This window comes from Bubalus kerabau, chromosome X (genome assembly GCF_029407905.1).
Source record: "Bubalus kerabau isolate K-KA32 ecotype Philippines breed swamp buffalo chromosome X, PCC_UOA_SB_1v2, whole genome shotgun sequence".
Taxonomy (NCBI): Eukaryota; Metazoa; Chordata; class Mammalia; order Artiodactyla; family Bovidae; genus Bubalus; species Bubalus kerabau.
The window spans coordinates 49,102,235-49,115,211 of NC_073647.1; the positions used below are offsets into that span (position 1 = coordinate 49,102,235).

General features: G+C 46.3%; 1 protein-coding gene across 1 annotated transcript in view; it reads left to right on the forward strand.

Annotated features, from left to right (window-relative positions):
- The window catches only part of GAB3 (GRB2 associated binding protein 3), a 91,029-nt gene that overhangs the window by 26,276 nt on the left and 51,776 nt on the right, over positions 1-12,977 (forward strand). Inside the window, exons 2-4 of the mRNA XM_055564099.1 lie at positions 2,738-3,041; positions 5,726-5,939; positions 6,517-6,989. Of these exons, the coding sequence (XP_055420074.1) occupies positions 2,738-3,041; positions 5,726-5,939; positions 6,517-6,989 (991 nt within the window). The remainder of the gene's footprint in view (positions 1-2,737; positions 3,042-5,725; positions 5,940-6,516; positions 6,990-12,977) is intronic.

The following is a 12,977-nucleotide window of genomic DNA, read 5'->3' on the forward strand; positions in this document are numbered from 1 at the left end:
GAGTGCTCCTTCGTGGGATTGAAATCTTCCCGTTTTGTCTCTTCCCCCTCCCTCAGCACCCCAGCTACTTGGTGAGCCCTAATCGTGTTCCCCAGCCCCAGCCCACCAACAGTTATTCAAGGCTAAGAAATGGGTTTCTACAAAACAAACAGCAGTTAACTTGAAACTTGTTTCAGCCTCCACTTTGACTTCCTCTTTTAGAAACATTTTTTGGGAAGTACAACAAAGTTCCTCTTCACATTTCCCCACCAAAGTGGCCTTTGGAAAGTTTGGGGTACCCCTGGCGCCCCAGGGCGTTCTCTCATCCTGACAGTGACGCTGGAGCTTCCTCTCGCGGTCAGGGGCTCCATGCTATCCAGTCCCAGGTTTTTGTGACAGAAAGTTCTCCAATCATTAATGCTTCTTCTTCCATGACTCCCATAAGCCTACACAAATGCTGTTATTTCTGTCGTCTTAAAAACAAGCACTTAATTACACTGCTTTGTCCCTCTTCCAAGGGGCCAGATGTCTCCTGAGCGCTTTCAGTTCAGTTCAGTTCAGTCGCTCAGTTGTGTCCGACTCTTGACTCTTTGTGACCCCATGAATCACAGCACGCCAGACCTCCCTGTCCATCACCAACTCCCGAAGTTCACTCAAACTCACGTCCACCGAGTCGGTGATGTCATCCAGCCATCTCATCCTCTGTCGTCCCCTTTTCCTCCTGAGTGCTTTACACCATCCCTAAAGGCAGACCCTAGCCAGGCCTTACCTGCCAGGTTCTGTTTCCTTTTCCCTGTCCCAACCTCACGTGGGGTGACTGCTTGCCTCCCCCCCTCCCCTTCTGATTCTGCCTCTTGCCCAGCATCAAAGGGGCTTTCCATTCTGAGCCCTGATTGCAGGTCATATCCACCATTCAGCACCTCATCAAATTCTCTGTTGCCTCAGATCTTGCAGCCCCTGGGCAGGGAGGGAGCTGAGAACACCCCACACGGGGCTTCTCTCCCCCTGCCCCGCCACCCTAGTCAAAGCCAAAGCTGGTGGCCTTCTCAATGTGTCAGGCCCAAATGACACTGCAGTGGCCTGTGGAGCAGCCTGCCCTATTTCAGCTCTGGTTTCTTTTCTTTTTTGAGCCTGGACTCAACTTTACCTAATCATCTGACCTCAAGATTTGGCTGTTTCCCAGATTCCTATAGCACTAAGGGAAGTTCCTTCCTATTATGGTGTTTCTCAAGAGGGCACAGAGGATTGCTTTAGGCCAGACAGTGTGCACCCTCCATGCCCCCAGCCTTCTTGACTGGCAGCACAGGGCTATCTTCAGATGTCCCCGAGGGCATCTCAGTTCCTTGATGGAGGAATACTGACCTAGGTGGTGGTTGCAGAAGTGTCTCCTGCTTTATGATAAGTATGGAGATTCCTTAAAAAACTGGAAATAGAACTGCCATACAACCCAGAAATTCCACTGCTGGGCATACACACTGAGGAAACCAGAATTGAAAGAGACACGTGTACCCCAATGTTCATCGCAGCACTGTTTATAACAGCCAGGACGTGGAAGCAACCTAGATGTCCATCAGAAGATGAATGGATAAGAAAGCTGTGGTACATATACACAATGGAGTATTACTCAGCCATTAAAAAGAATACATTTGAATCAGTTCTAATGAGGTGGATGAAACTGGAGCCGATTATACAGAGTGAAGTAAGCCAGAAAGAAAAACACTAATACAGTATACTAATGCATATATATGGAATTTAGAAAGATGGTAATGATAACCCTGTATGCGAGACAGCAAAAGAGACACAGATGTATAGAGCAGTCTTTTGGACTCTGTGGGAGAGGGAGGTGGGGGAGATGACTTGGGAGAATGGCACTGAAACATGTATAATATCATGTGGGAAACGAATCGCCAGTCCAGGTTTGGTGCAGGATGCAGGATGCTTGGGGCTGGTGCACTGGGATGACCCAGAGGGATGGTGTGGGGAGGGAGGTGGGAGGGGGGTTCAGGATTGGGAACACATGTACATCCATGGCAGATTCATGTTGATGTATGGCAAAACCAATTCAATATTGTAAAGTAATTAGCCTCCAATTAAAAGAAAAAAAAAAACATCTGTAAAGAATTGCTGGCACTACCCATCTCTCTACTTCACAGTACTGATTTTCTTTTACTTCACATTTTCTGATCCTTGCACCCTCCCTCGAGTTCACATCCATTGGTATAATTTAGACAGTCATTAACTTAAGCTAATGATAATCTGCTCTCCTCGCCAATGTGTATGATTTTCCCTTTCTTGTTGAGCAATCCTCTACAAGTTCAACGACTAGGTTAGGTCGCACTGGATTGAGGTATATAGGGGTAAGAAAGCTTCCTTCCTGCCCTTCACTATTAAAGTTTTCTTTCTTTTTTTTTTTTTTTTTTATTTGGCTGTGCTGGGTCTTAGTTGTGGGGTGAGGACACTTAGTTGTGGCTTGTGGGATCCAGTTCCCAGAGTAGGGATCGAACTTGGGTTCCCTACATTGGGAACTCGGAGTCTTATCCACTGGACCACCAGGGAAGTCCCTAAAATTTTTTAAAGCATGGGTGCCCGTAAATTTGTGTTGCATGCCTTTGTGATGAGTGCATATTTCTACTCGACTTGGCGGCGTGACTCCCATGGCTACCCCCCACCACGATGGCCGACGGGAAAAGTGGAAGAGGCCGAGTGTGCTCCGGGGCTTCCTATCACGGGGGCCAATGTCCACTTGCCTCTCCCGCAGGCCTGGCGCCGGCGCTGGTTCGTGCTGCGGCGGGGCCGGCTGAGTGGCGACCGCGACGTGCTGGAGTACTACCGCAGCCAGCGTGCCAGCAAGCCCATCCGCACCATTGACCTCAGCGAATGCGCCGTCTGGAAGCATGCGGGCCCGGGCTTCGTTCGCAAGGAATTCCAGAACCACTTCGTGTTCATTGTCAAGACCACGTCTCGCACGTTCTATCTGGTGGCCAAGACGGAGGAAGAGATGCAGGTGTGGGTGCACAGCATCAGTCAGGTCTGCAACCTCGGCCACCTGGAGGACAGAGGAGGTAAGAGCCAACTCAGGGTGGGGAGTCGGGGGGCTGAGGCAAAGGTGTTGGCCCCAAGTGCGCCAGGGGGGTAGGGGAACTGGGTGGCCAAGCCCGGGAACTGCCCACAGAGCGTGAGGAGCCACTTTGGTCCCTTCAAAGCCGGCCAGTGGCTTTGCCATCATCAGGACACGCAGGCAGAGAAAGCACAATGTGGGTGGGGACGTTCTGTACAGCTCTGATTTTCCCCACACTGCTGCTGCCGGGTTTTCTAGAAATATCAAATATTGCTGTCTTTAAAAAAATTCTAGGAACTCCAGGTTTTCTGTTGCCTATTGTGTTGTTCAGTGCTAAATTTTAGAAAGAAAGAAGTAGGCTGCCTGTCACACGCAGGGAAGGTTTCTGCTTACGTCCAAGTGGCTCAAGGTCTCTGCAACGGAAATGAGTTCTAAGTTTGCTCTGAACCATTTTGGGGCACTGGGAGCAAATGACCCATGTGGCTCTTTGTCTGCCACTCTTGCTCTCTCTTTTACACGCACACACACACAGACACACACACACACTGCCGTTTCTATGTAATATACTGGCTATAATGCACTTAAGGTTACAATTAACTCCCTTTCGTGGATGTTGCTATTGAGCCCCTGGCACCATGCCTTGATCCTCAAACTACAGACTTCGAATCTTCGTTTTTTTTAGCCTCTTAGCCTAGCAGGCCAACCTTACCCTTAAATCCCATGGCATACAGTTGCTTCACCTTTTCCCTCCTTAACTGGGTGCTTTATCATCTTCCACGGAAATAACCACATTCTAACACTAGGTGGCGCGGAAGAGTCAGAGTTGCATCCCTCTCTAGACAAACGTGAGGCTGTGTGTGCTTCCTGCCAACGAAGTCCTTTTCTTTAAACGACGCAGGCAAGCTTACTAGGTGAAGCTACTCAATTACACCGTTGAACTTTGAGAGCACTCGAGTAAGAGGAAATGAAATGATGGCAGTCTGTTGCCCTTGCTGCAACAGAGTTTCTTTGCAAAGTTGCACTGAATTTGTCAAGACACTGTGCAACCCAGCAGAGCCTTGCTGCTCACTCTTCATGCCTAGTCCCTACCTTGGGTGCAATTAGATGCATATTTGTATTTCATGTCGTATGTAACTTCTGTTTCCTCATTTGGCAGTGATGCTAAAACGTAGATACACAACATGTTTCCCAGTATGCCAAGGGGAGCACAAAGGAGTAAGGCACCAGGCACAAAACAGAAAGTTCTGGCCTGAAGTTGGAGGGTGGGCAAATCCCCCATGACCTCTTTTGTTCCCTGTAGCCTCCCCCCACCTTTGTTTGGAGGAGGAATAGATGGGGAAACAGTGTCAGACTTTATTTTTTGGGGCTCCAAAATCACTGCAGATGGTGATTGCAGCCATGAAATTAAAAGACGCTTACTCCCTGGAAGGAAAGTTATGACCAACCTAGATAGCATATTCAAAAGCAGAGACATTACTTTGCCATCTAGTGAAGGCTATGGTTTTTCCAGTAGTCATGTATGGATGTGAGAGCTGGACTGTGAAGAAAGCTGAGTGCCGAAGAATTGATGCTTTTGAACTGTGGTGTTGGAGAAGACTCTTGAGAGTCCCTTGGACTGCAAGGAGATCCAACTAGTCCATTCTAAAGGAGATCAGTCCTGGGTGTTCTTTGGAAGGAATGATGCTAAAGCTGAAACTCCAGTACTTTGGCCACCTCATGTGAAGAGTTGACTCATTGGAAAAGACTCTGATGCTGGGAGGGATTGGGGGCAGGAGGAAAAAGGGACGACAGAGGATGAGATGGCTGGATGGCATCACAGACTCAATGGATGTGAGTTTGAATGAACTCCGGGAGTTGGTGATGGACAGGGAGGCCTGGCATGCTGCAATTTATGGAGTTGCAAAGAGTCGGACATGACTGAGTGACTGAACTGAACTGAACTGTAGGGGTTGATTCCTCTTCATCTGAGAACCAAGCCTGAAGGGGCTGTATTGTGGCTTCTCACATAGAGTGTTTGGTTCTGTCTCTGGTAACCATAGGTAGGCAGCACATCATGTGTACCCTGGCCAGTAACTCCATTAAATGCTTTTGTGTATTAGCTCTTCTCATCCCCAGACCAACTGTGTGGCAGAGGTACTCTGAGCGTAAACACTGCTCTTTATGTGTTACTTGTCTCTCTCCTCTGGTGGGCTGTAAATGCCAATGGGGGCAGAGTCTTTGCCTTGGCTGGCAAAGTTAGAACAGTCCCATGCACATAGTAGGTGCAAGAGAAGGTATCTATATAGACATAAGTAGACATATATGTCTATATCTGCATGCCTGCACATGTGCCCAAATACATATGTAAGTATACGTATATATATTTGTTATGCATATATATGTGTATATTTGTTGAGTGAATAAACAGTGATGAATGCAGAGGGCCATGAAGAAGCTGTGTGTAGACTATCTGCAGATTTTTAGGCCAAGAAAGATTGCTTTATTTTGCCCTTAGTTGATTCAACACTTCACTCTTGGAACATTGGCCTTCTTCCCCAGACGTTGTTTATAGCTTGGGGAAATGGTCTTCTCCATCAGTACAAACACCAGCTGTGATTTTCATCTTCTGTTTGGCTTCTTAGATGCCATCTGAGAAACTGTGTTCTAGCCATTCTTAAACATTCTGCTGGGAAACGATTTGTCCTGCAGATTCCATGGAGAGTGGCTGTTGCGCCCCCTCCTCCGCACAGCCCTCCCCCTCCAGCTCCCTTCTCACCAACCCTGCTGTCTGCTCCCTGCCAAGAGATGACCTGAGCACTAGTACTGTAGCCACTGAGGAAACCAGAAGTGAGTCAGAGTTGTTCTTGCTTCCTGATTATCTGATTCTATCCAACTGCGAGACGGGAAGACTGCACCACGCCAGGTATGCCTCTGCGCCCGGCCTCCTCTATTGGCAGAACCCACACTGCTTCCTCTTGCAGCCTCTGTGACTGCCATGCCCTCGCTGCAAATCAGGCCGTTTAGCTGTAGCATCTTCTAGTGGGTGTATGGGTGTATCTCTGCTCCCCTCGCTTCCTGCTGCCACCAGGGCAGGGCCAGATCCCTATCAACCACTATCAAGGCCGAAGCATGTGGTACACCAAACAGAATGACTCAGGCATTTTGGCGTTGTGGCTTTCATTTCTAACCTTGCATTTTCATTTGTATCTTCCACTTAGATAATGAGAAAAATCAACAAACCTTTTTTTTTTTCCCCCTGCATCAAGGGGTTGCTGTCACTGAGGGGTGTGAAGGGAATGTCACTATAAAAGTTAAAAAAAAAATGGCAACATTAGAGTAGGGGGCATGATGGCAGCATGGCCTTTTTTCCCCCACAGCATGGCTTTGTGGTGGGTGGGTGGCTTTCTCCTTCAAACTTCTGCCAAAGGTGTAGCAGTACCAACAGCCGCTGTGGGGACTTGTGACCTTTCAGTCAAATGTCTGTGCTTTTCTTCCCTCAGTCTCCCCACCAGATGTGACAGCTGGTCAAACTCAGAGCGCTCACTGGAGCAGGCTTCCTTTGACGACGTCTTTGTGGACTGCCCACAGCCGCCACCCTCTGGGAGCCTGGCCTGCCCTTCGCACCCTGGGAACGGGTCTCAGGAGGCCCCCTCCATGAGGCCCCAGGCCACCCTGATCTGGATGAAAGATGTCAATGGCCCATCCAGGGACCACTTTGCTTTACCACTGGGGGAAACTTCCTTAAATTCTTGGTTTGATCAAAACCAAGCTTCCTTGCCCTATGGGGTAAAAGAACTAGATGTGATGTCTAACATACCCCCTCCTCGCCCCCCTAAGCCGAGCCATCTCTCTGAATGGTGGCACAAGGAGCAGTTCCTGTGCAGAGGGCCCAGTAGTCTCAAGAAGCCAGAAGGCACTGTGGTGCCCAGAAGAATCTCCCTTTCCGGTTTAGACGACATGAGGACCTGGAAAGGTAAGTGCTGGATGATGCTAAACTTCAGGTACTGGCAGCAGCCGGCTCCTCTTTGCTTTGTGTTTCCATGTCAGCGTCCTTTCCTCAGGCCATTCCGGTGTCCTAGCGGGGTCAGGCCCTAGGTGGAAGTGCACATCCGGAAAACCCCCACCCCGATCCCAGCGTCCCCCTGCTCATCTCTGTCTGCAGACTGGAAGATATCCTTGGTCCCTGTAGATGCTGAAAAAACTCAGATTCCTGGTGCCCTAGCCATGCCCCTGCCCATGTGATGGCCTCCCCTCCTGAGACCAGGCTCCTGGTGTTCATTTGGAGCCACTCAGGGACCACTTGGTACAGAAGGTAGTGTCTTTGGCTTCTGCCGAGGGAGGAGAGCGGAGCTCTTGTCTTCTGCTGCTGCTGCTGCTGCTGCTGCTGCTAAGTCACTTCAGTCGTGTCTGACTCTGTGTGACCCCATAGACGGCAGCCCACCAGGTTCCCGCATCCCTGGGATTCTCAAGGCAAGAACACTGGAGTGGGTTGCCATTTCCTTCTCCAATGCATGAAAGTGAAAAGTGAAAGTGAAGTCGCTCAGTCGTGTCCGACTCTTAGCGACCCCATGGACTGCAACCTACCAGGCTCCTCTGCCCATGGGATTTTCCAGGCAAGAGTACTGGAGTGGGGTGCCGTTGCCTTCTCCATCTTGTCTTCTAGTTGTCAACAATTCCATCAGCCTCATCCTTCATGCCACCTGACGTGTTCTTTCCAACTTCTCCCAAGCTAAGCTGAAGTGCTTTTGGCCAAGCTATCACCATCGAGGTGACGCTAACCTAGCCATCTCAGCTTGGTCCATTGGCATGCCCTCCTGGAGCCCCCTTTGGCCTTTTTCTGGAAATCTATTGATTCCCATGGGGTTCTGTTCACACTCTCTCTCTCCTTCTCTCCTGCTGCACCTCCATCCAAATGTTGTGTTCTTTTGCATGAAAGTAAACAGAGGCTAAAACTCTTTACCATGAAGTGATGGGACCAGATGCCGTGATCTTAGTTTTCTGAATGTGGAGCTTAAGCCAACTTATTTTATTGGAAGGAAGAGTGGAAACGAAAGCACTTAAGTGGATCTTTTGCTGCAACTTATTGGAAAGGTAAAGATCATTACCTTATAGAAAAGGTAAAGATAAGGGTAAAGACATTCACGTCTCACCTTGGTGGCCAGGGAAGTCACCCTCCCTGAGGCTGGCTCTCATTGTCACTGTGTTCCAAGGTGTGCTCGTCAAAGAGAGACTGAAATGCCATACTGAGAGACCCCATCTTGGGCAGGTTGCTGTCATGGTCACCGAGTTTGTTGAAGGATCTCCCCTCTTATTCAGGTGATGAGTCTTGGTGAAATGATGCAAGCAGAAGTTGTGTTGTCAGTGGTCAGTTGGCATGGTTCCAGTAGGGACTGATGCACCCTTTTTTTCAAGGGTGTAGCACGCATTCTATTGCATTCTGCCTCTTGCTCTCTCAGTCATCATGGTTTAATTTCTTGATGTCATGAGGATTTCGGGATTCAGCCACCTTGTTGGTTCTTCCCAAACAGTGTCGAACAGGAAGCCACCACGGCTCTCAGTGAAGAGTGTCTGGCTAACTGGGAGGTTTCTTTTGAAAATCAGTTGAAATGAGTATCCACCACATTGTTGGTTCCAGCATATAATAGGTGTTTAATATTTTTCTGTGTCACATCTTTCCTATTAAATATTTTCATGACTGGATAAGGAAATCATTATGACTAATGGTTTATCTCAACCCAAATGTCTTCCTCAAGTAATGTGGAATCTTGTATTCAGTATATTGATCTGATCTTTACTTTGAGGAAATGTAATATGTAAATCTGAGCCACACTCAGCTCCCAGTCTTGTTTTTGCTGACTGTATACAGCTTCTCCATCTTTGGCTGCAAAGAATATAATCAATCTGATTTTGGTGTTGACCATCTGGTGATGTCCACGTGTAGAGTCTTCTCTTGTGTTGTTGGAAGAGGGTGTTTGCTATGACCAGTGTGTTCTCTTGACAAAACTCTATTAGCCTTTGCCCTGCTTCATTCCATATTCCAAGGCCAAATTTGCCTGTTACCCCAGGTGTTTCTTGACTTCCTACTTTTGCATTCCAGTCCCCTATAATGAAAAGGACATCTTTTTTGGGTGTTAGTTCTAAAAGGTCTTGGAGGTCTTCATACAACCATTCAACTTCAGCTTCTTCAGTGTTACTGGTTGGGGCATAGACTTGGATTACTGTGATATTGAATGGTTTGCCTTGGAAACGAACAGAGATCATTCTGTCGTTTTTGAGAATGCATCCAGGTACTGCATTTCGGACTCTTTTGTTGACCGTGATGGCTACTCCATTTCTTCTAAGGGATTCCTGCCCACAGTAGTAGATATAATGGTCATCTGAGTTAAATTCACCCATTCCAGTCCATTTTAGTTCGCTGATTCCTAGAATGTCGACGTTCACTCTTGCCATCTCCTGTTTGACCACTTCCAATTTGCCTTGATTCATGGACCTAACATTCCAGGTTCCTATGCAATATTGCTCTTTACAGCATCGGACCTTGCTTCTATCACCAGTCACATCCACAACTGGGTATTGTTTTTTGCTTTGGCTCCATCCCTTCATTCTTTCTGGAGTTATTTCTCCACTGATCTCCAGTAGCATATTGGGCACCTACCAACCTGGGGAGTTTCTCTTTCAGTATCCTATCATTTTGCCTTTTCATACTGTTCATGAGGTTTTCAAGGCAAGAATACTGAAGTTGTTTGCCATTCCCTTCTCCAGTGGGCCACAATATACAAGGCTGTATATTGTCACCCTGCTTATTTAACTTATATGCAGAGTACATCTTGAGAAATTCTGGGCTGGAAGAAGCACAAGCTGGAATCTAGATTGCCAGGAGAAATATCAATAACCTGAGATATGCAGATGACACCACCCTTATGGCAGAAAGTGAGGAGGAACTCAAAAGCCTCTTGATGAAAGTGAAAGAGGAGAGTAAAAAAGTTGGCTTAAAGCTCAACATTCAGAAAACGAAGATCATGGCATCTGGTCCCATCACTTCATGAGTAATAGATGGGGAAACAGTGGAAACCGTGTCAGGCTTTATTTTTTGGGGCTCCAAAATCACTGCAGATGGTGATTGCAGCCATGCAATTAAAACACGCTTACTCCTTGGAAGGAAAGTTATGACCAACCTAGATAGCATATTCAAAAGCAGAGACATTAGTTTGCCAACAAAGGTCCATCTAGTGAAGGCTATGGTTTTTCCAGTAGTCGTGTATGGATGTGAGAGCTGGACTGTGAAGAAAGCTGAGCGCTGAAGAATTGATGCTTTTGAACTGTGGTGTAGGAGAAGACTCTTGAGAGTCCCTTGGACTGCAAGGAGTTCCAAACAGTTCATTCTAAAGGAGATCAGTCCTGGGTGTTCTTGGAAGGACTGATGCTAAAACTGAAACTCCAATACTTTGGCCACCTGATGCAAAGAGTTGACTCATTGGAAAAGACTCTGATGCTGGGAGGGATTGAGGGCAGGAGGAGAAGGGGATGACAGAGGATGAGATGGCTGGATGGCATCACCGACTCGATAGACATGAGTTTGGGTGAATTCCAGGAGTTGGTGATGGACAGGGAGGCCTGGCGTGCTGCAATTCATGGGGTCGCAAAGAGTTGGACACACGACTGAGTGACTGAACTGAACTGAACTGACTGAATATGTAAATATGCAAAATCTTCATGCGATTTTGAAAACAGCTCCTCCTCTCCCCCAAATGTGGAGAACACATACATATCTGTCAACACACCCCTGTAATGAATTATACCTCCTGTACTAGGCTGACTGCTTCCCAGATCCTGTACATAGCACTTTATCTCCATGTTTATTTGATCCCTACTTCATTATCTAGTATTTTACTATAGTTTCTGTACATATTTTTCTTACTTGAATGATGCACTATCTTTTATATTTTACACTAGGAACTGTGTTTATGGCTTTAAAGGTTATATTAGAAACCAGTACAATATTGTAAAGTAATTAGCCTCTAATAAAAATAAATAAATTTTTTAAAAAGTAATTATCTTTAAAAAATCTAAATAAACTATCTTTAACTCTCTTAATTTCCCCACCCTGAATCCCTTAAAAAGATTTAAAATACAACTGTATTATTGGAAATTTCACACATTTACAAAAGTAGGAGATGGTATGATGAACTCCCATGTATCCATCCCCCAGTTCAGTTCAGTCACTCGGTCATGTCGGACTCTTTGTGACCCCATTGACTGCAGCATGCCAGGCTTCCCTGTCCTCCACTATCTCCCAGAATTTGCTCAAACTCATGTCGATCAAGTTGGTGATGCCATCCAACTATCTCATCCTCTGTCATCCCCTTCTCCTGCCTTCAGTCTTTCCCAGTATCAGGGTCTTTTCTGATGAGTCGGTTCTTCGCATCAGGTGGCCAAAGTATTGGAGCTTCAGCTTCAGCATCAGTCCTTCCAAGGAATATTCAGGGTTGATTTCCTTTAGGATTGATTGGTTTGATCTCCTTGCAGTCCAAGGGACTCTCATGAGTCTTCTCCAACACCACAGTTCAAAAAAGCATCAATTCTTCAGCAGTCAGCTTTCTTTATGGTCCAAGTCTCACATCCACACATGACTACTAGAAAAACCATAGTTTTGACTATACAGACCTTTGTTAGCGAAGTAATGTCTCTGCTTTTTAATATGCTACCTAGGTTTGTCATAGCTTTTCTTCCAAGGAGGAAGTGTGTTTTAATTTCGTGGCTGCAGCGATTTTGGAGCACAAGAAAATAAATATTTCCATTGTTTCCCCATCTATTTGCCATGAAGTGATGAGACTGGATTCCATGATCTTTGTTTTTTGAATACTGAGTTTTAAGCCAGCTTTTTCACTCTCTTCTTTTCACTTTCATCAAGAGGCTCTTTAGTTCTTCTTCACTTCCGCCATAAGGATGGTGTCATCTGCATATCTGAGATTATTGATATTTCTCCTAGCAATCTTGATTCCAGCTTGTGCTTCATTCAGCCTGGCATTTCTCATGATGTACTCTGCATATAAGTTAAATAAGCAGGGTGACAGCCTTGACATACTACTCCTTTCTCAATTTGGAACTGATCCATTGTTCCATGTCCTTTTCTAACTGTTGTTTCTTTCTTTCTTTATTTATTTAAATTGGAGGCTAATTACTTTACAATATTGTATTGGTTTTGCCATACATCGACATGAATCCACCATGGGTGTACACCTGTTCCCCATCCTGACTCTCCCTCCCACATCCCTCCCCATCCCATCCCTCTGGGTCATCCAAGTGCACCAGCCCCAAGCATCCTGTATCATGCATCAAACCTGGACTGGTGATTTGTTTCACATATGATAATATATGTGTTTCAGTGCCATTCTCCCATATCATCCCACCCTCCCCCTCTCCCACAGAGTCCAAAAGACTGTTCTATACATCTGTGTTTATTATGCTGTCTCTCTTATCGTGTTATTGTTACCATCTCTCTAAATTCCTATATATGCATTAGTATACTGTATTGGTGTTTTTCTTTCTGGCTTACTTCACTCTGTATAATCGGCTCCAGTTTCATCCACCTCATTAGAACTGATTCAAATGTAATCTTTTTAATGGCTGAGTAATACTCCATTGTGTATATGTACCACAGCTTTCTTATCCATTTGTCTGCTGATGGACATCTAGGTTGCTTCTATGTCCTGGCTGTTATAAACAGTGCTGTGATGAACATTGGGGTACATGTGGCTCTTTCAATTCTGGTTTCCTCCATGTGTTTGCCCAGCAGTGGGATTGCTGTGTCATATGCAGTTCTATTTCCAGTTTTTTAAGGAATCTCCACAGTGTTCCATCTGGACCAGGGCTTTTGTTTGCTGGAAGATTTCTGATTACAGCTTCAATTTCCATGCTTGTGATGAGTCTGTTATCTATTTCTTCCTGGTTCAGTTTTGGA